The 21316-nt window shown below is 33.0% G+C and overlaps 1 protein-coding gene across 1 annotated transcript; it reads right to left on the bottom strand.

Moving 5' to 3' along the window:
• Positions 1–12952: 12952 nt before the first annotated feature.
• Positions 12953–21094, bottom strand: LOC134270455 (uncharacterized). Its single transcript, XM_062752670.1, is given in 3 exon segments — positions 12953–12980; positions 18710–20710; positions 21069–21094. Coding segments are annotated over 3 exon segments (2055 nt in total).
• Between the last annotated feature and the right edge of the window lie 222 nt (positions 21095–21316).

Genomic DNA, 21316 nt, shown 5'->3' with positions numbered 1-21316 from the left:
TTGATAGAAATAATTGCGTGTCTAATATGTTTGTTAAGACACATTTCTTTTGTTTGTCCTTTCCGAACTGAATTCTAACTTTTGTTTGTCATCATTTTGATATATACTTTTGTCTGGTGTCGACTTGCTATTTACTTTATTCATTCAATTTTAATTGTTGAGGACGTTTTATCAACTTTTGTGAGCAGTGTATTTTGCCGTGTATGAATATATGTTGTCACTTTAGGAGGGCGTGCGGTTGCTTTTTCCTTATTGTTGATCTCATATTACATTCTACTTTGAATAAAATCCAATACATCTGATATCTGTCATACCATTATAGAAGAACGACACAACGGAGAAAAATATCATGCTTAAAGGTGGGCTTTTTACTGTTTTTATTCATATTGCTTTCAAAGGATAGGGCTAAATTATAATTAGATTGAATGAAAATCAATCGAGGCTACTTCGGATTTCAATTGTCAACTCTCCTATTCTGATAAAAGAAATTCTATCACCAAGTGGTTATTATGTTGATTTTACCTAACGCATTAGTTACATAAGAGTTATCCAATTTTGTAAAGTGGAGCATGCTACTGACTGGCGAAGTGATTATAAAGATTACAATATCCTCGTTGAATGTCAGCATGTCGTGAATTCTATATAATAACTTTGTTAACAAGTACAGCCTGTCATTGAGTCCTAATTTATCTCAGATGTTTCATTTAATAAATATAGATCTTTGATTATACTCATCTAACTAACAGTGTTCAGTTTACACTTTACCAATTCACAGGGCTCTAAGAAATTCTTGAAACCCTTCTTATCACTTTATTAGTCAGTAGCATACCTCAATTTACAAAACTTGTAAGCTCTTGGGTATTGAATAAGTCAACAAGCGATTTTAACTCATCCAAATCACATGATACTAGCTTCCAGAAGTCTCTGTTTTATATTTTCCTCACATACTTGTTCTGTTCATGTATTTTTATTTATCTTTCACAGTGTGTTGTGTTCATTTTTTTTTACTCACCCCTCTCTCTCTATCTCTCTTTCTTACTCTCTCTTTGTCCCCTAATATAAAAATTATGGAGAACTCTCAAGAAAAAGATATATAAAATGTAAATTAATTTGTTTCTTATTTTTTCAAAAAACATTCCAGTGAGAGGTCCATTCGGTGGAGAGTTTCGAAAGTTCTTTTTTTTTTTATTTTTATTGCTATTAAAGTTTTTAAATAAAACTTAAATTTGTGTAGATGTCTTTTTAATTGAACCCTTCAATTCACTCCGCCAGAGAGATTTCCATTTCCACCCAGAATTTCTTTTTTCTCAGTCTAAGTATCGTTCGTGGTAGCTTAGTCCGTGGATTGGGATGTCGTGTTTTCTGAATCCCCGCCGCAACCAACTTTAGTCGATGAAAAAATGGGTAACAAATGTTTTCTGCCGTATGTGCTGCACTTTGAAATGAAAGGTGCGCGTCTTTCGATTTAGACCTTAAAAAAGGAGGCCATGTATCACAGCTGGCGTTAGTACGATAAAAATCACACACTGCTAAATGGACCAGATTGCCGAGTAAAGGCCAAATCGTGACCCCATTCAACGGTTTACGGTGACGTCACGTATATATTTTTGAAAATTAGGAATTGGACATAAAACATTATACTATTAATCAATAAATAAACTGTCCATTTAATCATTCTGAGTATACTTTCAAAGCGCAGAAACCGTTCACGGTAACTCAATAGGTAGAGCACTCGCTCCGTGATCGGGAGGTCGTGAGTTCGTATCTCGGCCGCGACTGACCTAGTCGTTAAAATGGGTAGCAACTGTTCCTTCGCCATTCACTCGGCACATTGAAGTGAAAGTTGCGGGTCCTTCGGATGAGACCTTGAAAACCGAGGCCCCGTGTCAGCGGCAGGCGTTGGCAGATAAAGATCCTTCACTGCTCAATGGCCCTAAGTGCCGAGTATAGTTCAAAATTTGAAGCCCTTCACCGGCATACGGTGACGTCTCCATATGAGTGAAAAATTCTCGAGGGGGACATTAAATAATATACAATCAATCAATCAATCAAAGCGCCGAAAAGAGGCGTAGGGAGTAAACTGAACCAGTCACATGCATATCGATAAAATGTAAACAATTTACAGCGATTCATTAAATTACATTCTATAGCAATTGTTGATTGTGGTGAAAAAAGTAGATTATTTCACTTGCTTCATTATATAGCAAATGCTGCTTAATAAAAAGCGGATATTTTCACTGTCAATTATATGTCCTGTATACAGGGAAATTTCACCTCCATTTTATTTTCCCCCTTTCACCCTCTCCATGATTGGGCGAATTAAAAAAAAGTGGCGAATTCAAATAACACCTCATATTTCTTAAACAGAACCATGACTTGGCGAATTTAAAACGGCGCAAAATTATTCACAAGTACAAAAGGGCGAAAATAAAACAAGGCGAAAATAACCCTTTATTCAACATCAAATTCTGATTGGATGAAAAATTGGGTGTTGTCACTTGTTTTTAAGGATATTGTAAATACCGATTGGATTGCAGGTTTTAATTGTTACATGTACATATTTTAGTGAAAGGGTACGGGATGATACCTGTTTAGTAAATTTCAAACATGGCGAGGCGGTGCCGAGTCAGGTCTGAGATTTACTAACCAGCTATCATTCCCTACCTCCCTGTCAATAAAAAAGTTTGTAATGAAATAACATGTACCCCCATCGGTGAAAGGTTTACGTATAATCAGTTGTTTATAAATGATTTCTCTGCTACATGCTTCATAAAACTTATACTGTGCCTATTATGGCGTCATGATAATTTAATTACGTAATACATCGACTGGGTATTGATTTGCAACTGACTGAGTAAAAGTTATCCACCTCCTCCATGTGACAGACTTCAAACAATCGTAAGACAAATAAAAACAAAAGTTGGGGAACTGTAATATCCTTATTTATCCCGCTTCAGACAAATTTGTCGATTACTGATTGGATAAAAGCTAATCACATGACGCCCTGAAATTTTCCGTATTACGTCTCCGTTTCCATATTACGTCTCCGTCGAGGCGTAATATAAAAATCGGACAGGCGATTCCGTTCGAAGTGTTGTTATTGTAAATAAAACTGGCGGCTAAGAAACGGTTAACGTAGGTAATTTATAGTTAAAATATCTTGTTTCCGTAACGAAATCGAATATTTTATGTTGATTGTTGTTAGGTTAAAACTTAATATTTTCATCATATGCACAAATATAATTTTTAAATCGAAAAGGGTCTTCAGCGGGATAAATTCGTTACACAGTCAGTTAGTGACCTAATACGGATTCATACAGGGTGTGAAATGGAAATCCGGATTGGGACTCGGCTTCGCCTCGCCCAATACGGATTTCCATTTCACACCCTGTATGAATCCGTATTAGGTCACTAACTGATTGTGTAACTAATAATATACTCAACAAAAGAAAGAAACGCATATTCAGAATAATATGAAAATCTAAGTTTTCAGTTTAACCTTATTTTAATCAAGTGATTTTAAAGTGTTTTCTGATAAAAATCAAACATGTCCTTTGTTGCGAATTGAAAAGTCAAGTTGATGTCATTTTCATCACCCCCAAATTCAAGGGGCATAACAATATGTACTGTGCGACTTCTCAATGCTAGTGGGTTTCCAATGCACGGATATCGTAGAGGAATACCGTCTCTTTTCAGTCTTTTGCAGACAATTTATGCACCTTTATATGCTGATTTTTTTCATCCAGCAATTGTAGCAGCAGTTTTACAGCAAGTTCTGAATAACATGAGGTGCTGAAGGGGGGGGGGGGGGGGGGCTGACGGTCCTGCCTTGTTGTGGTTACCTGCGGATGGCCAGATAATGGTCTTCAGACATTAGTTTTACGGTTGCAAAGCCCATTGATTTATTCCAAATACAGTTGCAATTTCTTGTTGCGTAGCTCCGTTTAGTATCATCGTTAGCCTGGTTGTGTTCATCTTTGTTTCGGCGTGGCATTGCAGCATCACCACTGCAATCAAATCTTAAATATGGGTTTAATAGGAGCGTTAATAGTTTCTCTAAATCCAAAATATCAACGAAAATAGACATCCGATTTAGAAGAATTCATGAAAAACACTACTTTCATAAATATGTTTAATCAAGGGAGATAATTCAACACTTGGGTTTTAAAACCCCATCTTGTCCTTTAAATAGGTCACAGGTATCCAATGATATAAAAAATAGTTGTTCCATATACATTTTAAAAATTTCTTTGACGAGTAAAACAATATGCATTTCTTTTTTTGTTGAGTATATATGATAATTCTTGATTCACTTTTTAAAAATGTATGGTTATGTATTAAAATTAGGCTAAAATACCCTCTAAATTTCTTGATTAGAAGTTCCATTTGTACAAGTTGTAAATAATTGAAGGGTTACTTGTAAATCAGCGATATACAGGGTGTCCCAAAACATATGTTACACTTTTAAACCGCTATAAATCTTTTATGCCTCAAGTTACAATGATGAAATTTAAAATTGTTATAATTTTTTTGCGAAGCATACAGTTTTCACAGTTTCCTTATTAATCATCAATATTTTTTTTTCTTTAGATTAACATATGTCAATTTACAACATGTTCCAAATGACGTCCCTTGAATTAAAATTGTTTTTATTTACCAAGCTTTGTTTTCTGTTGAGAACTTTCATAACAGGATGTTGTTTTTTTCATGGTACTAATGACTTAAGTAGCAATTTTAGACCGATAGTAAAGTTTTACAATTTCTACCAGCTCTTCGTCTGATGGTTCCATATCAAAATATGATGACGTCATTAGGACATTATTATTACCTGACTCTTGAACAGAAAGTTCTCGAAAGTTTGTCAGATAAAATGTATGCTAATTCATTAGAAGTTGACAAAATATCTTTGTGTGTATTCGTGATTTACATTGTTTTGGGACATCCTGTATGTTTTTGATACATTGTTTAGTTTACGTATTTGAAAGTGTTTAAAACAGCAGTTAATATCGTATAAACTACAAATTAAGTTTTAAAAAGGGAGCTATGCTGACGAAAGAAATTTTACCGTTTAAAGAAATACGTACAAAATAATCGTATCAATTTAATCCGGTTCTAAATTCTGTGTGATTAACCCTTACCATCCAAAAAATTAAGTATATTTTAACAAACTATTTTTATTCCTAAGTTCCAAGAAATATAATAAGTTCATGTTTTTACACAAAGTATGCAGAAAACAAACTTCAGAAAGCAACTTCAGAAAACTACTGAAATTCAAATCAGGCACAATCTGGTGCCATAATGAATAAAATTTTCCTTACAGATTTTTTTTTTTCGTAAGTGAAGCAAGTTCTTTTCTATTTAATCATCTTGGAGATATAAACAAAACCTGATTTTATATTGCTACATAAACAAAGGAAGTTGACGATGGAAAAGTCAAAATCATCACGTTTATCATTATTTTTGGGGGACATTGTATTCATTATTTTTTTTTTCTGATTAAGATTTCCAAGTATGAAACAGATATATTAGGCTGTTGGGCATCTCTATCAGATATATGAGATATATCTAAATGTTAAATTGAAAGACACAGCAAGGGGGTCATTAATGATATAGATAGTTTGAACCTGGGTTTTTCCATTTGCCTGAAGAAAAGAAGCTTGCATGTTGGGTGTGGCTGATCTATGGGGATTCTTAATACCCTTTGGTACCTAATGTCTTATCCCACATCTGATATTTCTAGAGGTCGATGTTTTGTAAAAATATTTGTATCTGTTATTTGTTTTAATCAATCGCTTCGACTATTTTGTATTCAGTAATATGCAATTAATTTAAAGTAAGCAACGAAGAAATAAACAGAATTCACACAGGATACATAACAACACCAACACCAACAAAAAGAGCACATATACGAATAAAAACATATAATTCACTATTATTTTTTAAGTTTATATAACGGAGAAACATGAAATTATAATTTTGTGAAATAAATATCATTTAGTGAGAGTCGAGAAAAACTGGGAGGCATGGTACACTGGATATCCTTTCTTATGCGATGTAAATTCACATTGATAAGAGGAATGTACATTTTTTTTCAAAACTATATGATTACGGTCATGAGAAAAAGGCCCTTATCTTTTGACATCACAATGCTCAGAAAACGACGTCAAAGTCGTGGGATTGTAAGCACGGAAGTAATTCCTGTTGACTGCATTTTGTAAAAAAAAAAAAATAAAATAAAATAAAATTGAATTGCAAAGAGTGACAAAAATTTGAATTTTGTTGCAGACATTTTTCAATAGGTAAATGATATTATTACAATTTAGTACGAAAGTTTTTTTCATAATTTTGTTTAAGTATTTTACTTGATGTTGATATACGGGACATTGGGCATGCACGTTGCTACACTAGCTCAGATGGGACAGCGATTAAAAAGATGCATACGAATGACTTAATGAAAGATGCTGTATATTTGTTTTCTGAGCAAATTACATGCTTAAATTTGAATTCATGTGAAGAAGTCCTAATATTAAAAGGTATATTCAATATACATGTACATTTTTTTAGAGAAAGAGAGAGAGAGAAGAGAGAAATCTATGCACATATAGTAATTACCGTTCTTATAAACGTTCCTTTTTCCCTGAAAAATATATACCATAATTTAAAACGTATTTATCCATTTTAATTTTAATCCATAGTTAATTAAACTGATATACCCCGATAACCAGCCCTCGGTGAACTGTCGATTTTAAAATGTTTGGGTAAAAAAAAGGGTAAGAAGACAAGCCAAAAATATCTTCGAATAAAAAGACCGGTAAAAATTAGAGCTAAGAAACATAATCCCTCTTTCATTGAATAAAGATTCTAGTAACATGGGAGATCCAAACTTTTTACATCAACAATAAATATCTTTTTAATAAATTAACAGTAATAGAATAAGGGTAAAAAATAGGGATGATGGTGATGCCACGAAAATTTTGCTAAAGTGATTTATTTTCAAAAACTAATTCAAAATTAACAAACAAATACATTCAAATGAATTGTATGGTAGAAACGACTTTTGCTTCAAATTTCTGAAATTGTTCCGATGATATGAATGAATGAAATCCAACTGGAACCTAATTTGCAATATGTTAAGAAATTAAATACAGGTACTGTAGACTTTTCCCAAAAGCATTAGACCTAATGTTGAAGAAATTAAAAATATTACATCGACAGTGATATTATGAATGAGGATATTTATAATTAGACCGAGAGTTTTGGATAACATCAGATATATGGCTACATCTCTTGAGAATACATCAATGAAAGAGCAAAAAGTATGTGTTATAGGTGTAAATTCCCAAAGTTTTGAAAATGTTTAAAAATATTTTGAAAAACCTTAATGAGCGTGACATATATATCACTGAATATTGAATTCATGATATGAAATAAATAAGTCACATTTTGAGTTGAAATCTTCAACTCTGATACATGTCTCAACATAACCCGCATATCTCGACATTAATTTCTTTAAGTTCCGAGATTAGACTCTGTATCTTAATCCTAATATGACTCTACGGAAGGTAATTAATAAACAAACACATTTTTTCTTCTTTTGAATAAAACATTGGCCATTACAGTCGCACGCAAGTAGCAAAGGGGATTGAGGGGATGTACATTGAAAGTCAGCCACCCCCAATCTCCACACACTTCTTTTTTGTTGCAGCATAGTCAAATTCGTGCACAATAGGACAAAAAAGGAATTGTATTATCTTTAATTTGATTAGGAAATTTTGATCAAGAAAGAAAACTGAACCTACCACCCCCCTTCCCAAAGGCGAAATTGGATTCGAGTTTCAACACCCACCACCCACCCCTTTTTTGGGGGCGTGAGGGTTTTTTAAGTTATTTTTTCCCTGACTGAACCCTCCCCTCTCTTTTTCAAACGAGTTGTGTGGCGACAGGCGTAGGTACGAGCCAAATGTTGTTCTTTTTATATGTTTGGTATGTTCTGAACGAATGTTGGACGTTAGATTTCATTATTAGATGAGACAGTCGCATCGAAATGTGAAAAAAAATATCCATTGTCACGGAGGAAAATGAAAAGATGACCGTTCGTGGTCGTAAAAAAAATTTGTTTTGCTTGTCAAAACTAAAAAAAAATATAGCTACACCCACCCACTCCATCCCCAACTGAAATGGCTTCCTAGGGACCTGACGTTCCTGCGTGAAAATATATTAGTAATCATTCAGTTTCAAAAAAAATTCCCCAAAATTTTAATGGATCTGTAATTTCGGACAGAAAATTCAAGCACCTTTTAGTGTACATATAAAAAAAAGAGAAAAGAACAGCACAATTACCATCTATTGATTTAATTATATAATATTGTACATAAATATTTTTTTTTGAAATATTAGTAGCGGTCCTTGTAAGAAATATACAAATGTTGTGTTAGTGTGAAACACGGTACAGTTGCAACATTTAAAAAAAAGGGGGGGGGTACATGTAATGTGTACAAATATTTGTAACCAATTTTAATTGTGATTTGCTTTTTAAAAAACTTAAAAGTTAAAAGACGCTTTCAAATTGACGTCTAAATTAAATGAACGTTTAAATTTAAGATACGGTATAAAAATAAATGATTCATTTGTCCTTTATTTGCCTATTTACTACGTTTCGACTCCATACATGTAACAAAGACAGGCGAAGAAAATGAATTGTATAAACAATGGAAACGTAGAGCTTTAAACATTTTAAATAAAATATTCAAAAACGTAATTTTTTTTCAAATCCACTTGTATGGAAGAAGGGAACTTATATTTTTTCATGAATGTTTATAAAAGGAATAAACTAGCTTCTGACTTCATCCCCCTTTTTTTACGAAATTGCTAAACCCCTAAAAGATAGTTACACAAGTACTAGTCGCTAGGAAAAAAATTAAATACTTCCTTTAATTCTCAATACGATTGAGGTTATTTAAATAACATGTATTCTTAAGAATTTTTTTTAAATTGAATTAGACGCAGGCGACGTCATTACGTTTTCACTGAGTAAAGTCAAAGTTATTTTTGGAGCGCCTCACTAAAATACTCATAAAATACCGAAAACGTGAGATAATTTCAAAATTTATATATATTTGCATCCAAAAAGAGTCCGGCTATCAAAATTTACCAAAAAGTCAATTTGTGAAAATTTGACCTGAAGGGCCCCTTTCCTCGTGACGGCAGTCATATATCGATATAAGGAAATAATAACATTAATACCCAGATATAATCGCAATTGTTTTTTTTTATTCAATATACGTTGTGGAATATAATTCGAAGAAGAAAATGGGAAATATAAATTTGAATAAAAAACTAGATTCTCTATATTGAACGAAAATTACCAGTATAATTCCAGACATTTAAAGCATTAAAATGTTATAAATCATAAGTATGTAAATAATTTTATTAACATATGAAAACATGGTTTAATAAAAAGTTACAGACCTGAGACGTACTACTACCCCAAAAAAGCATGTAACTTTCGTGCGCTTTCCGTTTCGTACAAACCGTGTAGCGTTTCGTGTAAACCGTGCAGAGTTTCGTGCAAACCGTGAAGCGTTTCGTGTAAACCGTGCAGCGTTTCGTGTAAGCTCTAAAGTGTTTCGTGCAAACCGTGTAGCGAGCGTGTGAGAAACGTGTGAGAAACGTGCGACTTTCGTATAAGAATCGTGTGAGAAACGTGTGACTTTCGTACAAGAATCGGGTAAGATTCATTCGGAAGTCATTTCATTTTAAATCTGGCTATCGATGGGTCAGGATGTCAAATTGTATTTGTATTTTAATATTAAATCAGTTATGATTCTGATATTTTTGGAGTAAAAATAATGGAACAACAAAACGAAATTACTCGGTAATGTATAATATATATTTATTTGTTTTCTTTTCCTTCCAAGAAAATGTGTTCAGATTAATCAACTTTGTACAACAATTTGAAGGGCATTGAATTCAATATACTATGAAAGTGATCATGGCTTCTGAAATATTTTTTCTCAAAGAAACAAAATAAATACCGGTATAATCATTTTTTTTATTTAAAGCAAAAATACATCAGAACTCCGCTCTTGTCTTTACACTTAAAGTACGTGAAAGAAAGTTTTGACACGATGTGTCATTTAACCCCCTTCCCCACAGTCACGCATTTAAACGCATATACCATTGCCCCACAATCACGCATTTTAACGCATATACCTTTACCCCACAATCACGCACTTTAACGCATATTGCGTTTTTGACGTTTTCTGCTCTGATACCGCCTAAAGTTTTGATGGTATGACAATTAATGATAAATAATATATTTTTAAAGTTTATTCTAAAATATTTCGCAAATAAGAATATTTTTCCTCGTTTTAATATGTCCGAGTCGTTCAATGTAATAGACGAAACTTGGGATGCGAGACAAATTTTTCTTTTGACACTAAATAAGCTCACCACCTGAACCACTGGGTTGGTGACGTAGATATCCCCCAATCATGTGTGAGATGGGGCCCATGATCCCGAATTTATCAAATTCGACAAATGTATTTTTTATGTAAATATTTGATAAACGTGTTTGCAGAAATCGACAGAAGGAACGGATAAATTTAAAAAAGATTTAAGTTAATTCATACTCGTACAACTGAATAGAAAAGAGGTTTTGTTCATATAATAAAGCTTTGGTTTAATTTAAATTTAACCTTATTTCTCGTTCGGTTTAAATTCAAATTTCGTAAAAATACAACCTTATTGTTTCCGCCTTACACAGCAATAAAAAAAAAAATACATACACAATTGGAAAGGAAAAAAAACTTAAGAAACGGCAATATCGTGTTAAAAAAAAATGTTGGTTAATTTGAATTTGAATGATTTCGTTATCGACTCAACGTTTCTAATATTCGTAAAAAAGTGTTGCACTTACTCGTATGTATTGATTTTTAAAAATATACTTACATGTATATACATAAAACAATTCAAGGTATTCGGGAAAATCTAAGGCAAGTATAGTACATACTAGTTTGATATTTTTAAAAACAGGGCTGGACAAACACAAGTCTGTCAGCCAATGGTCGCTAGTAATACCCTGCCCTGATGTGAAAATAAACTGATTTGTTACTGTAAATCACTTTTTCTTCACGAGAACTTTATTTTCGCGTAATTGCGCGAGTCTGTCTGCTCGCGAAAGTTTTATTCTCGTGTATATTCGTATTATGTATATTTATATAAAACAAAAGCCACAACTCGCGAAAATTTTGTCTCGCTCATAAATACCACATAGATAAGTCGCGAAAATAAGGTGTCGCGAAAATATAGTGATCTACAGTAATTAAAATTTACACAAGTTCAGTTACGGGCAAATGCACGGACAAATAGGAAGTTGACATCAGATTCATACCAAAATAAATCCCATCACATGGCATGCCACAACAAAGTATGTGCTTAAATTTCAAGCATCTGCAATACAAGTAGTTGCTGGAAAAAAAAACTGCGACGGAATGTGTTATGTATTCTACGACAGACGCACGGATTAACAGGCAGTTGACATTGAATTTTAAAAAAATGGATCCCACTATATTGCATGCATCAGTGGAGAATGTGCGAAAATTCAAGCATCTGTGATGAGTAGTTGCTGCGAAAACTGCGATCAAAACTTACTGACAGACTCACAAACAGCTAGACAGACGGACAAACACACAAGGGTAAAACAGTATACCCCTTCCCCCTTCCTCTTTCCTTGGCTTCGGAGCGGGGGTATAATAAAAAAATGTGTCCAGTGATTAGTTTTATAAGTGGGTAAATACAAATGTAGTTCCTTAGGAATATTTTTGATCCGCCTTGAGAACGTTAATATTGTCAGTATATTTAAAAATATTCACCTATCCGTTTTCACATGTAGTTTAAGAATTATATATATACGTGTACCCTGTAGATTCAATTTTTTCAACACTGCATACACTAGAAATGATAGGTTTAAGAAAAACTTAATATGTCAGTAAACTTTCCATAAGAGGACAACGATGTGATAAATCATTCTTCCACCAGCTATACATGTTTACGTTATACACACAAAAAAAATCCATTTGACATCTACCTTGTGAATGGACAGTTAACTCGTGACTGTATTCATGCAAAGGGTAGTGCAGAGATACATGTATTAGGAGCAATGCATTTAGGCGCTAAAAACTCCATTCTTGGGGGGTGGGGGGGGGTGGGTGTTAAACATCTTTGACCAACAGCGGTCTAAATTATTTCCTACATCAATCTCCGGAATTACCGGTATATTCAGCATTTCTAGAATTTTTTTTTTTCTCCGATCAACGGCTTGTTATATAGAAGGATTGATCTGATATTGTGTACTTCATTTATAAAGTTTCAGGAACTATGCTCTGCATTTCCGACAATTCTTTGCATTTCCGTTTTTTTTTTTTTGGGGGGGGGTATGTCTACTAAGTTTATGAATAATCGAAAGGTAACAAAAATCAAGTACACTTGAATTATATTATGTCAGTGATTGCACTTTGTCATGGTTTTCTTTAAAAACGAAGCGAAGCTTTTACCTTTATTATTTTATTGTCAATGATTTATTGTTCGATTTTGATTTTCAGATACATGTAGGAGAGTCTTCAGTTCCAGTTTTATTACCTTAAATTTACTTATTCATAAATGTCGGAAAATAAAAGATAACTAAAAATTGCCAAATAAACCATGAAATATCGAAAAGAAAAAGTAGTAAGAATATATTTTTTCATTACTGAAATATATTGAGGTGATCTGTTTATTAATTTATCCATTCTGATTTATATGAACATTTATTTCGGTCAGAATTGCATATCTTTTACAAATTACAATCAATTTTTTTTTATGCCGTTAAATTCTATATTTTAATAATATGATGATCATAGGGATAACCGAGCAATCACAAAAGTATAGATATTAAAAAAAATCTGTGAATTTACTACACACCAGCTCCTGATAGATCCTGAGTGATAGATTAAATTTTATTGTATACCATGTTTCTTAATCTGACTTTATTTTCCGCAAGTTTCTTTTTATAGAAAAAGTATTCATTTTCTAAAAGTGGACAGGTTTGCGTCTGCATCGACGCTGCATATTCATAAAATTTATCGCGTTCACTATGATAATCAAGGCAAAATTTTTTACTAAGTAATTCCTTTGATAACACTTGGAAAAATTGTGGAAATACCTGCTAATATTAATTTCTCAATAACTACAGCTACAATTAATGCATTTTTAAAGAAACCTTTCTAAAGAACTCTCCTTGATTTGCTCCACAAATAATCGGAATACTTCAGACACCATGGGGATTAATGTCCAGTACTGACCGCCACGTCCGAGAAGTTCTTGGCCTCTCTTGTAAACTATTACATTGTTTTTAAAAATGTGATTAAATTTCATTCTTAAGAAAAGAACTATTGCATTTCGATGGGTTTTTTTATTTGTAATTTTTCATTTATTTACTTGTTCTATTTTCTTTCTTTTTCTTTTTTTCACCTTAGGCCAATAAAAAAGTTTGATGATTTTTTTTATTAGTCCACATGTACCTGTAGGGGTAAAGATTCCTCAATCTTCGCTAGCCAAGGGTTTCCGATCCACCACAGTAGATTTCGGATCGGTAAACTTTGCTAGTAAGGATTAGATATATAACGCTAATTTAAGACTGATTATTTTAAGGCCGAGTCCGACGGCAGTATCTCATCCGTATATCGGTCAAAATATTAAAAAGAAGATGTGATAAGTTAAATTTTAACTTAAAAATGAAATGTTTCCCTTCGAAAATCAATACTCCTCTTTATTGTTCAATATAAAATTAAGCGATATATTCCAACAATATTTGTATGTAAAACAAATTTAAAAAAAAAAAAAAAAAAAAAAAAAAGAAACCTCTTAATTAAAAAAAATTAGATATGCTGAAATCTATAACTTCTTTTTTGTCCTAAAAAATCGGTGAAATAACTTTTATAAAAATCTTCACAAGTGATAATCATTCTCTTCACGATCTCATTTCTATTCTTATTTATTATTAAAGTTTTTGCAAGTTTCGATAAAATCGTTATGCATGGACCGAAGAAATTAAAAAAGGGGGGGGGATCGTTGTTTAACACAAGCATGAAATGACACCCTGTCGGAAAAATCAAGAAATTATTTTCATCGAGGTTTTGGGCTTAAATTTGAAATTTAAAATAAATACGTTGTAAGCTAAGTAAATAGATTTAGTTTGTACCATTCCACATGAAACATGTGAACTAAATAAACAGGATAATATCACCATTAATACTTGAATTCAACATTAAAGATGGTTGCATGAATATTATGGCGATATAGAATAGAATAGAATAGAATTTATTACCAATCAGGGCCCATAAGGCATAAACATTTAACATATATGATTACATATAAAGATAATAAAGTAATAGACAGAATACAACATGTGGTGAAGAGCAATTCTTCTATTAAGTATATATATATATATATACTGATATATATGTTGGTGGCAATATATACGACAACCATTGCTACATACACGTGTAAATATTCATTTTCAAAACCACGTTTTTTCAGCACGTAATCGCAAGTGCGCTGTGGGGAAAAGGATAACGTCATTAAATAGAAACAAATGTAATGCTACTATTAAGTCACAGACGGCGTGATAGGCAAAGAGTTAATATTTTTAATACATAAAATTTGTTGCTAATTATTGTCAAATAATTGAATTATAATTTTAATTCACATGCCATAACGACGGCATGTTTAGAAACGGGGGGGGTGTTAAATTACTAGTACAGAATTTTATTTTTTTGTTGTAACTTTCAATCTAATGTTAACGTTAGTTTGAATAATTGTTAATTTTCTATTCTTTTTTAAATCCTTTGTTAAATGTGTATACAGATACATGTACACCCCTTAAAATATATTGGAATCTTCTTTCCGTCTTTAATTCAACTGTGATCAAGGTCATTTACAACAGCGATCACGGGCTCCGAGTGCATGAAACTGAAAACCTGTTTTGCTATTTATATACCTGTTGAGTTCACGGCTTAATGACACCTGAAAATTACGGGTGTTGCTAAAACGCGGAACGGAAAGCGGAACGGAACGGAAAACGGAATATATCATTTTGGATTAAATCACTTAAAATACACAAATTTTATCACGAACCATATATCTTGTACATTTTTACACAATCAATCCCCCAGTATTAAATAAAATTGATTTTGCCATGCTTAGTCTCTTATTTACAAAAGTCGCTAACATAGCAGTTACATGTAATCAACATTGAAAAAGGTGGGGGTCAAACGAACTGGAAAAAATTTTGACAAGAAAAAAAAACACAAAAAGAAGACAATTGTTTGATTTGGGAAGGGAGATAAAGCACAAAATGAAAACAATTGTTTGATTCAAGAGGGGGATAAGTTCCAACTCCCAACATTTTTCGGTACTATTTTTTTTACACTAACTTACAATGTTTATTATATTCACAAAAAGTGTGAAAATGTGAACTTGAACGAACATTTCCGTAGTTAAAAGGTTATGACTTGGGGGGGGGGGGGCAAATATTTGGTATCTAAATGAACCATGGAAAGAGAAGAAAAATGATTTTAAAAAAATATTGAGATTACGTCTAGGGTAAGCTCGAATAAACATCTCTGATACACAATGGTCGTTAAAATTTTATTTAATATAGAGTCCTTTTCTGGATAGACAGAGTTGTGGTAGATATAATGCAGATTGCAGAATTTTTGCATACATTAAAGTTAAATTTTGTTTGTTTGCTGCACATATGTGTGCATGTTGGGGGGAGGGGGGTGTATATGAATGACCCCGTAAAACATGAGTGTGTTTTACCGCTCATCAAAAAGATCTGAGAAGTTGTAATAGGCCCCCCCCCCCCGTTTTTGTGTCCAAAATGTACATAAGGTTTAATAAATCAATTTTTAATGTGGCTTTTGGGCCCTACACTACCCGAAACTGCCCCCCCCCTTTCATGACTCGCGGATTCGACACTGCATGCATAATCTGAATACTGGAGATGACTTTATTTTCGCGAAACCTTATTTTCGCGAGGTAGTCATTGACTCTTTATAAGCGAGACATAATTTTCACGATTTGTGGTCTTTTCTCTATATAATCTTAAGGAATTCTAAAATACGCGAGAATGAAATTTTTGCGAGCATACCGTCTCGCGTAATTACGGTAACGCGTAAATAAAGTTCTAGCGAATTAAAAGTGATTTACAGTAGCATAAGTAGATGTTTTTGTCTTTTCAGACATTGACATTGAAAGAGGGAGTGGGGGTAAGAAAAAAAAATTCAACATACAACAAATTTGACAAGCAAAAAAGGGGGGATATTTCTTTTGCCCAAAAACGAAAATTCTATTTCGTGTGTGTGTGTGGGGGGGGGGATTTCTTTCAGTAGCATTTTTTCCAAGGAGAGTGTGTATAACTCTTGAATATATAATAGTTTACAATAAATTTTTATTAGAAATGACTTTTACAACAAGAATATTGTTCTTTGACTGATTTATATTGAATCTATGTTATTTGTTTGACAAAATTTTTTCCGTTTTCCGTTCCGTTCCGCTTTCCGTTCCGTTTTCCGTTCCGCGTTTTAGCAACACCCGAAAATTACGACTGGGTTATATTTTTTTGACATAAAATGGTTCTATAAAAATTTATGGGTACAACTTATTTCATCTATTATTTGTAAATCCGATTTTCTAGCCGTTAACAGTAAAATTAATAGAACTGATTTGGTAGTCCTTTCATGGATAAGTTTAGGAGTATATCTTGAATAATTGTATTTTATTTCATTTGTTTTATAAATCACGTAATTTTTAATCTAAAATATTTTTGTTTTCTAGTACAGAATATACCTAAATTCCGTGTAAGATCGATCTATATTGTATGTACAATGTATAATCAAATGCCGCGACTATATAATTAATGTACACAAACTTACATACGTCTAGTCGGGTTTTGAAATGAAGGATTTTACAGTATGATGAGTATACTGGTGTTATTTGAAAAGCTTCATGTAAATAGAGAAAGAGAATGAACATAAATGAACATAAATTAAGACATCACATTTACCCCCCACCCCTACCGGTTTCCCTCCTACAGATAATGCTTGCGTAAGATAAAAAAAAATTCTTAACAATTATATCAATAATCCTTAATAGAGTATTAAGGCAAATTTTATTATTAAATCAAACTCAAGAAGAATAATCCGCCTACGGAAATCAAACGCAATATAACCAATATTATCTAAAATCAATGAGTTCAAATTTCTCAGTAAGAAATCGAATTTTTGTTAAATGTATCAAACTATACTCGTAAAATTATTTAAATGCAAGAAATAAATTGTAATGAATGACTAATATATAAAAATTGTATTTTATCAAACAGTCATTCATAACATCGGTATTTTGTTTTTAAACATTTGGATAAATAAATAAATACGAAACGACAATTACTTATTAATTCATTACAACTGCCAGAATATTAAATATTTCTATCGGTTTAAATGATACTAATGTACTAATATTTAATCTAAACATCTGCTTAATGTGGCTTTGTGAAAGATTTCCATTTAATTAATGATGAAACCGCATAAATGTCCAAGATATACCGAGTAAAAAATCCAAACTGAGACCAAAACGTGCGAGAAACGTGTACAAAGCGTGTGAGAAACGTGTACAAAGCGTTTCGTGAAGCCTTTCGTATAAACCGTGCAGTCTTTCGTGCAAAGCGTTTCGTGTAAACCGTGTAGGGTTTCGGGCAAACCGTGTAGCGTTTCGTGTAAACCGTGCAGCGTTTCGTGCAAACCGCGTGGCGTTCGTGAATCGTTCGTGCAGCGAGCATGTGGAGTAGTAGCACGTCTCAGAGTTTGCACCTATACATTTCATAAAACATTGTTTTTATACCCCACCCGACACAGAAAAGTATGAACATTAAAAATCTTGCCGGAAATAGAACCCTGGTTGTTTTACTTATAAGAGTGTGTAAAGTTTTGGTAACCTTACTCTTTCTAATCACGTGAAAACAAGACGATCATTACATTTAAAAAGAAATTTGACTGAAACAGAAAAACCAATAAATATTCTACATTTATAGACGCTTTTGAGAAAAATCCTAAGCTTCCTGGTAGAGAAATCCCCATCAGGTAATAAAAATTATTTTCTTCCTTGTCAGAAACGACTGTCATGAAAAAAATGTATTTCCAGAAGATATATATCTTATTATTCAAAGTATTTTATTGTAACAAAATTTTCCGTGTTAATATTGATACTAAATAGAGCTTGGTCATATTTCCTTCCGTATTTAGGTATGGCTTCATAAACTCAACAACAAACTTAGTGATGAACACAAACAGTTATACTGAAGGTATCCCTCTCTTAACTATTCTCTCTCTCTATCTCTCTCTCTCTCTCTCTCTCTCTCTGTGGTAAAAGGATAAAACAGTAATTGTTTGGGAAAAAACAAAATATCTGATCATCGTGCCATTTGATTAATTAAGGGAATCCATTGACAAACTCTGTATTCTCATTTCTGTAGCTGTGTGTAATTTGAGGAATGCTTCTTGTCTGAGAGATTGTTGATATGAGTATAGAGCAGCCTGCTATATATATTATTCATTTAACTGTGCTCACAAACAACAATTAACTGAAATAAAGTCTGTAAATCAGTATAATAATTCTGATAATTGTAGCTGTTTGTAGGTTGTTTATTGGTTCTTGTCTGAAGGATTGTTGGTATGAATATAGAGCAGCCTGACGGTTCCCTGTCACCTGTTGACAGATCCCCAGAATTTGCCATGATATATCTCTGAGATATAAAGGTATAAACTCTCCCTGATCATAGTGAACTAGGGTCTGTAGATCATCTAGAGCTGTTTGTGCTCGCATTGTGTCTACATGTCTGTAGCACAAAATCTCAAGCATGTATAACAGGATAAAGAGTGGTACAAAAATAAAAGGCCCGTGTCTCTGTAGAGCAGACTGTTGTTCAGGTATCAGTTCACTGATGTAATGAATTCTGTTGCAAAGTGTGATATCCCCTGCTACAGCCTGTCTAATCTTTGTAGACCAAGACTGTCCCCCTAAAGCCTCAGTATACATCTCTCTATTAAAATTACCTATATCCATCACATATGGCTGTGCTTACTTGACCTTGATCATCTCTATAATAGATAAAGCTTCCGTGTATCTAAGTGTCTTGTAATAATACATGGCTATGTACAGCATGTCTGTAATACAACCAAACTTTGCTGCTAATTTCAGCATGTGACAGGACATTTTGTCAGCTCTATACCTCAGTTTGTTGTCAGGTGTGTAAGTTTCCATATGTAATATAAAAGCAGTGAACTGAAGGACCGTAGCGGTCATGTTCTGTAGCATAATGACTTGATAATGTGTCAGGAGGGGTGAACCTATCATCTGTTCTATTGTATGTAAATATCTAATACATATTTGTATGTCATCTTTGTCTAGAACTATGAAAGAACTTAGTGATTCACCAAAAAGATATAAATCAAAATGATAGTCAGAAATCAGAGTATGATCATCTGTACAGATGAAGTTTCTGGGGTTATAGAGGACATCTATAATACAAGATCTAATGGAGGGACAATGAAGCAGGAATGCTAAACCCTTTTCATACAAATCTGACAGTTTTATAAATAGTTGATGTTGTTTGACGCCATGAATTTTTGTCAGAAACATGTTGTTGCCTGGAATGAAAAAGTTAGGACAGACCCCCTCATGCACCCATTTGAGGATGAGTTTAAAACAGACCCAGAAACACCCCAGGAGATTTTGTGGACACCAGTGAGGTATTGCATTTTGTTGAATCACCCAGAAAACTGCCGTCTTCATGTGATAGGAACACAGTAATTTATCATTATCACTTACTCCATTGTTAATTATTTCTGTTAAGATCAATTTAAGTAAGCCATAAGTTAAGAATTGACAGTGATTCATTATATACACAAGTTTTTGTTCTGCTTGGGAAAAAGAAATTCTCCATTCATGATCTTCATGATTCCCTAGTTTATGTCCAATTGCTACAAAGTGACATCCATTCTTCACTATATCATCAACAACATGAGGCTGGGGCCATGAGTGACATCTGTCTATCCATGGAAAGGCAGAGGGAGGCCAAAAGTCACTAAAAAAACAGTAGGCATTATCATATTCTTGTGTTCCAAATGTTCCACTGGCACAGGGTCCATGTGGAGTGGTGTAATAAGGTAGTGATGACTCAGATAAAGTGATCTGTCTGTATTTAGAACTAGATATACAATATCTGTTATTCATTCTTACACAGACTCTCTGGTTTTGTCTATACATGCTAGGTGACAGTAAATATAACAAAGTAAATCCTGGCGGACTATCAGAACAGTCACAGAGGATCAGTGTCTGTCTGTGTGTGTTGTAATACTGAGACTGAGATAATTCCCAGATCACACGGTGATTATTTCGCCAGTACATAAAGTCTAGATCTGATCCTTTCAGTCTAAGTCCTTCACCGTAACTTCCACTCAAAATCACACACAACCCATCACTTCTCGCTTGATTTACCACCATCTCCTCGATGTCCATCGTATCTCTCCTCATGGCCACCACTTGTGAGGTCCCCACTTTACCACACAGTCCCACAAACACTGACTCTGATATGCGTTGTATGCCTTCAGTACTGAGAGTGATTAAAGTGGAATTTATATTTTTGTATAAGTAATGTTTCACTTTTGTAAAACTATAATATAATTTTCATTATTGATAATTTTTACATTCAAAAATCATAAAATAAAAAATACTACCTCAACTGAATCAGTTATTTTTCAACTCAACTAAATCATTCATTTTTTTTAAATAGTTAAATTTGTAAATAAACGTGTCTAGGATATATATATATATTACATGTATATGTTTTAAATTCAGTGGTGTAAAAATTTACAACCAATTTTATTGTCAACAAATTACACTGATTACACTGATTGAGATGAATAAGGAATTGTTTTTTAGTGTTAAAAATTCTTGTCATGAGAACTTACATTTGTGAGCTTCTAATAGAGTCCATTTTCAGTGGAGTATATTCCTTTCTGCTGATTTAACCTCAAGGAGCTTCCTCTAGATAGGTATTGGGGTCAAGCTCAGACATCTACAATTCTAATTTGCAAGTGAATATAATATTTTAGACGTATCTCAGTTAACTCTGCGTAGGAAATATAGAAACTTTCTTACCAAATCAAATTCTGTCAAAATGTTAAATTTCCTACTTACCCAATATAACTCCAGTTAT

Source organism: Saccostrea cucullata, unplaced genomic scaffold, assembly GCF_032062105.1.
Source record: "Saccostrea cucullata isolate Sc308-1 unplaced genomic scaffold, CSIRO_AGI_Scuc_v1 ctg2852, whole genome shotgun sequence".
Lineage (NCBI taxonomy): Eukaryota > Metazoa > Mollusca > Bivalvia > Ostreida > Ostreidae > Saccostrea > Saccostrea cuccullata.
Note: the sequence above shows the minus strand (reverse complement) of the source record. Positions and strands in the feature narration are given on the sequence as shown.